This window comes from Brachyhypopomus gauderio, chromosome 17 (assembly GCF_052324685.1).
Source record: "Brachyhypopomus gauderio isolate BG-103 chromosome 17, BGAUD_0.2, whole genome shotgun sequence".
NCBI lineage: Eukaryota > Metazoa > Chordata > Actinopteri > Gymnotiformes > Hypopomidae > Brachyhypopomus > Brachyhypopomus gauderio.
The window spans coordinates 15,731,863-15,739,044 of record NC_135227.1 but is presented as its reverse complement, the minus strand read 5'-3'; the positions used below and the strand labels follow the sequence as shown (position 1 = coordinate 15,739,044).

Below are 7,182 nucleotides of genomic sequence, written 5' to 3'. Positions count from 1 at the left end.
CCAAATTCATTTTCAAAGTAATTCATTTTCATAGAAAGTCAGGGAGCTATATTTGAATGAGAAATATCCCTGGGGCTTTTTTTCCCCTCTGTCCATTGTCCATTGACAAAAGAGTATACATGACCACTATTATGCCTGGTAATTACACCTTATGACTGATTATAACAATTATTCTCACGACAGTATAATAAATATCACGTTCTATGAGCAGGGCATTCAGTTAATTGAATTGGGCTCTATGTATAAAAACACTATTCACTCCACAGATAAAAGCAAATGCCTGCATACTCAAGCACTGACTTCCTGATTAGTGGATTAAAGACCCAATCAACCGGTTTTCTCCATCATCTCTTCTTAAAAACGTGTGACAGAGGAATCAAAATGACGAACCTTTACAAGTCAGTAGAGAATGCTAACAAATTTCAAACAAAGTAAGTATAAAGGCTATAAAACAGTCTTGTGCCAATAGTATGTCACGCATAAAGAACAATTCAGAACATTAAAAATTCAGAAAAGATGCAAGGTCTTTGAGTTAGGGTAATATCATAATCGATGAATATATTAACTATGATAAACATTACAGAACTTCGTAAAACAATGCACCCTTGAATAAAACCGGTGTCAAATACTCATGCGCGCATGCACATACATACAAGGCGCGCGCGCCCACACTGCGCCTCTCCCTCTTTCGCCGTGCGCAAACTATTTCCTCCTCGATATAAATAAGCGGATGGAGATCATCCGTGCAAACCGAGGCGTGGTTGCTGGCAGGTGGACCGTTGCTGTTCTCAGTTCCTCTGCATCGTAACTTTCTACACCAAGGATTTTTTCTCTTGCGAGGAAGTTTACTACAACTCTGTCAACATGCCCAAATGCCCAAAGTGCAACAAGGAAGTATACTTTGGTAAGAAGCCATAATTTCAATTAACATTGCTTTGAATGCAACAAACGCCATTTAAAATGAAAATAACATATAGTAACATGAGTCATGTTGTGACACGTGCACATCAAGGGCGTTGTAGTAATATCTTCACTGCATGCGTCAATGAAGCATGCAGAAACTTTTAAGGTTGAGCCCATTTCCTGCTTTTAGTGAAACATAAATCTTGTAGGGTTAGAGGGGCAAGTTTCCAATACGGTTATCGCCGTTTTTGCTTAAAAATATCCAACTTTAATTTGGTGAGTTATAAAAACTTGTAAAGACTTGTAATAATGTCATGGCTCGCATATCCGCAGTTGGCCCGATGAGGACTCCCTTAGCACACATCACCATAAATGTGGACATGCATGAATAAAATTAAAGTTTGAACAGTGGAATAAAAATATATTACCGACAGTTTAAGAATCTGTTTAAGGGCTGGGGGACAAAAATATAATTTTTGTTCACTACTTTGTGTGACACGTGCTCTATCGGGGTGAAGCTACTGCATATGAAACGGTTGTGATGTGCGTCCGCCTTGTGCAGTCCCCGTTAATTAATGTGTTTCGTAACAGCGCTAAAAGGAGCCCAAACGTGTTCTTGTGCTTGATTTTTTCCTCTCTGCCCAAACATAACGGTAACGTCTGCGTGTTTGATTCTAGAGAGTTTAAATATAACTCTGATTCTCACAATCCCATGTATTCATCTAAGATAAAAGTAAGCTAAAATAACAATATATACCCGCAGCCCGTTTCTTGAATCCCAGCAGAGCGCGGAGACCTTCATCCTCAGTGGCTCGGAGGACAGTCTGTCAAGATGGTGTCTGTTCAGCTCTATTCCTCTACCAGGGTTTTCCCTGAGGTATTAGGGCCAGTCTACAAAGCTGTGCCTCTGTCTGGCCTTCTGGGCAGGGTCCTGTTAGCCGGATGGACTGACCCTCCGCCCTGTCTGTTCCTCCTCTCTCATTGTAGATTTACTGACCAGCCGCGGCCAACCGCAGTTTTTCATGTCTTTATTTTTTTATTTTTACTAAAAGCAGGCTTTTTTCTGTACTATTTGTCTTATTATCCTCAAAATCCTACGCTTTTATCCATCATTTGTAAAGGTTTCAATGGCTGGATATTCTTTAGCTTCCTATCATCTGTAAGACAGCAAAATCTTCTGAACTAATATCTTTATATTCCCATCACGGCTAAAAGCCACATGCACCGTCTTCATTCTACTTTAATTTGGGTTTATTATATTCCACAGAAGCTATTTTCAGTGTACCAAAGCCAAAAACAACCCTGCTTCTCTGTTGCTAATTGCACTTTTAATAGCCTCCGCTCACTCACTAGGACACTAATGTTCAGATGGAAGCAATCATGCTACCACTGCCGCCCTGATGGAGGCTGAGCACCGTCTCCATCCAGAGGGACGAAAACAACCAAATCTGCCCTGAGAGGAATCCAGCCGACCTCTCCCTTTACTCCCACAGCTGCCGCTACACACAGCGTGCGAAGGGTGGCTGATGGGAACAGAGAACAATTCTCATACTGTCTTCTAGTAATCACGGTAGAACGGGTGGGGGGGGGGGGGGGGGGGGGCACATGCGTTTCTGATGGAGAGATTCAGTTATGAAAAATACCTGGGCAATCTACAGAAGAATACCAGAGAGCTGGTGAGGACACCCGCTGAAGTGCCTGCTGTTCCAGTGACGGTGAAATGCCCCAGCGCTGCTCATTCACGTTCATGTGAAGTTCTTCCTCTGAATGCTGGAACTAGGAAGTGAGACTGAGATGAAGACAGGCCATTTTAGATATATGTTCACCATTTAGTCTATTTTAAGGCAAGGAAAGGTCCAGATGAAGAAAACAAATGTAGTGCAGGAACAATTTCCATTCTTTGCTGTCATTTTCCTCTCTCGGTGGAGAGATTTTCCATGGCAGCGTGTATGTGTGCTTTGGACAATCGTTCAGGCTTTGAGGTGTGCGTCAGAGGGCGTATTCAGACCTCTGATCTACAGAGCAGATGATCCACACAGTCCATCACCAAACTGATGAAGACATGACAATGAACACATAAGGCTCCGCCCTTTGCCCACACGCACAACCATGGACGCCCATCTGCACACAAAAGCTCGGCATGGCACGGCTGCACTGCAAACTGTTGACTTTTGCACTCGGTCTTGTTTCAACTTGGCCCATGGTAGAAATAATAATGGGTAATGACCCACTGTTAGATGCAGACTGCAGCGATTGCATGTCTAGGCTGTGACTCAGTTAACCAATCTCTTTTCAAGACTGCATGTCCTGAAGGAGGCAGGCCAGACTGTTCCCTCCTGGTCTTTTCTGTTCTATTGGCTTTACAGTTTGTGCTGGTGTTCAACAGCATTTCATACTCTCCTAAATTTTCAGTAACAACTTTCCATGGGGACTGTGTACAGTCAAATCTTTCACAGTTATAGCATGAGGCATTACCTGTCACGTCACCGGAGCCGAGCATGACCATAGAAACCACAGACCATAGCACACAGACCATAGCGCACACAGACCATAGCACACACAGACCGTAGCACACACAGACCGTAGCACATAGACTATAGCACACACAGACCATAGCACTCACAGACCATAGCACACATCCCATAACACACACACACAGACCATAGCACACATAGACCATAGCACACACAGACCATAGCACACACACAGACCATAGCACACACACAGACCATAGCACACACACAGATCATAGCACACACAGACCATAGCACACACACAGACCATAGCACACACAGACCATAGCACACACAGACCATAGCACACATCCCATAACACACACACAGACCATAGCACACACAGACCATAGCACACATCCCATAACACACACACAGACCATAGCACACATAGACCATAGCACACACAGACCATAGCACACAGACCATAGCACACACAGACTATAGCACACATACCATAGCACCACACAGACCATACCACACATAGACCATAGCGCACACAGACCATAGCACATGGACTATAGCACACAGACCATAGCACACATACCATAGCACACATACCATAGCACACATACCATAGCACCACACAGACCATAGCGCACATAGACCATAGCGCACACAGACCATAGCACATGGACTATAGCACACAGACCATAGCACACATACCATAGCACACACACAGACCATAGCACACATAGACCATAGCGAACACAGACCATAGCACACAGAACATAGCGCACACAGACCATAGCACATGGACTATAGCACACAGACCATAGCACACATACCATAGCACACAGACCATAGCACACACACAGACCATAGCACACATAGACCATAGCACACACAGACCATAGCACACACAGACCATAGCACACACAGACCATAGCACATAGACCATAGCACACACAGACTATAGCACACACAGACCATAGCTTACATAGATTATAGCACACACAGACTATAGCACACACAGACCATAGCACACACAGACCATAGCACACAGACCATAGCACACAAAGACCATAGCACACAAAGACCATAGCACACAGACCATAGCACACAGACCATAGCACACATAGACCATAGCACACACAGACCATAGCACACACAGACCATAGCACAGACTATAGCACACACACAGACTATAGCGCACACACAGACTATAGCGCACACACAGACTATAGCACACACAGACTATAGCACACACACAGACTATAGCACACACAGACTATAGCACACACAGAGACTATAGCACACAGACCATAGCACACACAGACCATAGCACACACAGACTATAGCACACACAGACTATAGCACACACAGACTATAGCACACATAGACTATAGCACACACAGACTATAGCACACATAGACCATAGCACACACAGACTATAGCACACACAGACTATAGCACACATAGACTATAGCACACACAGACTATAGCACACATAGACCATAGCACACAGACTATAGCACACAGACTATAGCACACACAGACTATAGCACACACAGCCTTTAATGCTTTCTGGGTTGTTTTTGCATCTCCAGTCCTGCAGCTCAATAGAAACATTTGTTGTGGCGTTCTCTTTGCAGGAGCCTGAATTTGGGCCCCGTTGACCCCCGCCGTGTTATGTACAGCAACACCTTTAAAAAGCAAACACGATCTTGATGTGCACAATGTAAAGCTTTGACATATGCCCACTGCTCATGTGTGTTCAGTCCAGATGGGCTAAAAGGAATTTCCCCAAGGGGATTAATAAAGGTAGTTCTTCTTCTCTTGTTGCTGAAGACACAACTCTCCGACATCTTCTCCTGAGTATCCAAGTCCCCACTCTAGAAAACATCTCATGTCACAGGCCTTTCTGTCCTCGCCTTGTTTTATGATGACTGTCAGGGTGGTTGTTTATGAGAATCTCATGGTATCTCCCATGCGTGGCCCCCAGATAAAGCCTCTCTTTTACTGGCTTATGAGTGGTTGGAGCGGGGTTGGGAATTCCTCAAGGAGCGTTCCTTTTCTGCAGCTACGCCCATGCAATGTTCTCTCTACCGTGACTTATCTAAAGGAGTGGGAAACGTTTTTGCGATGAGCTGGACTGATTTGACTAAGCTTGGCTCACAGCTCACAGCTGGAGATTGATCTCAGGGCAACTCGGCTCTTGATATGAGCTCAATAAATAGTAAGCAATAGCACAACGGTTGTATCTGCCAATAAGACAGCATGTCTCCACAGAGACAAATATGCACTTGGCTGGAATACCACAACGAAGACTGTTAGATTCCATGTCCATTGCATCTCTTTCCTCAAACTAATGTTGACTGTGTTTTAATAGCTCTGTAGATAACTGCTGCATATTGGTATTGTCTTTCAGCGGAGAGGGTGTCATCTCTGGGGAAGGACTGGCACAGACCATGCCTCAAGTGTGAGAAATGCAGCAAGACCCTGTCTGCTGGCTCCCACGCAGAGGTACAAAGGCGATTACATAAAAGACGTTACTCGATTCAGTGGAACTGTGTTGATTTTTTTGGTGTACATCATGCTGTCAAAATAATGTCTGGAGCACCACTACAATCGTGGCGGAGGTTAGCATGCATATGTTTGCCTTGCTCCAAATCCTTGACATAAACAGAATAATCCATTTCCTTTTTTTTTTAGCATGATGGAAAGCCGTACTGTAACAACCCATGCTACTCTGCGCTCTTTGGACCCAAAGGTGAGTAAACGTTCATCATTACATTGTTGTTTTGGAGTAGAGCTCTGTAGCATTCAGACAGTTATTTATCAACTAAGATCATCTATTTAAGAAAAGTCTCCTCTCAAAGCACTCAAATCACATGCTCCTTTCTGAACTCAAACAGTCTTGATTTTCCAAGCATGATTTCAAATCTCTACTGTTTTTCGTGACACCTTTGGCCATACCTCTTATATCATGCATGCCATGTTGCTTCTGCCCCACCTGCAAATGTTAATAAACCCTATAACAGTCCACTCACTCTAAAGGCAAAGTCTGTGACTCCCAAACTTACTCTTTTGAACAAAACAGAGTCATCACACTGCACTACTGTTGTGGTGAAATACTACAGTTTCTATACAGAACACTGGTTCAAAGGAATTTGTCATTCATCCTTTCTCTCCTTCTCTTTTTCCCCCAGGATTTGGACGTGGAGGCACCGAGAGCCACACATTCAAATAGGTTCTGCAACAGGTGAGCCTCTTTCTCAATGTTTTCTCCCTCTCTCAAGTCCCTGTCCTGAACGGATTTGCACTAAGAATTTCCATTGATAATACTGTCCAAGGCTAGTGCCTAGAAAAACAGAAAGAGTTCTGTTCACCACTATTTCAGTTCATCTGATAATGTCACGTTTATGTTGGCTGTGCTTTCATTTCAATTACAGACTCCATCCCAGGAGACCCAAGGGTTTCAGTGGACTGCCAGATACCGTTCAACTGCCTTTTTATCTATGTATTGCTAAACCAAGTGACCAATGCAAGCCATTTCAGTTTAGACATACCAGTTTATCACCACTGATGGCCAGTTTACATCAGACTATGCCTAATTTATGTCCAGGAAATGGGTCCTGTGTTTTTCGTTTTTTTTATTTTAAACAATTAACTGTAGTTTCCTATAACACAGAAGAATGATGTTTTGAATAGCTATGAAGTGCTATTCAAATTGTTGTTTTTTTCCTAATTAAACATTCAGTTTTTCATTTGAAGCAGTGTTCTCTCACAGCATTTCACAATTGTACTTTGTCACACACACTCT

General features: G+C 43.5%; 1 protein-coding gene across 1 annotated transcript; it reads left to right on the top strand.

The window, feature by feature from the left end:
* Positions 1-708: 708 nt before the first annotated feature.
* crip1 (cysteine-rich protein 1) lies at positions 709-7,132 on the top strand. The gene is made up of 5 exons (XM_076978528.1): positions 709-904; positions 5,788-5,882; positions 6,072-6,129; positions 6,569-6,621; positions 6,812-7,132. The coding sequence occupies exons 1-4, from the start codon at positions 865-867 to the stop codon at positions 6,607-6,609; spliced, it is 234 nt and encodes a 77-aa protein (XP_076834643.1). The 5' UTR covers positions 709-864; the 3' UTR covers positions 6,610-6,621; positions 6,812-7,132.
* The last annotated feature ends 50 nt before the right edge of the window (positions 7,133-7,182 follow it).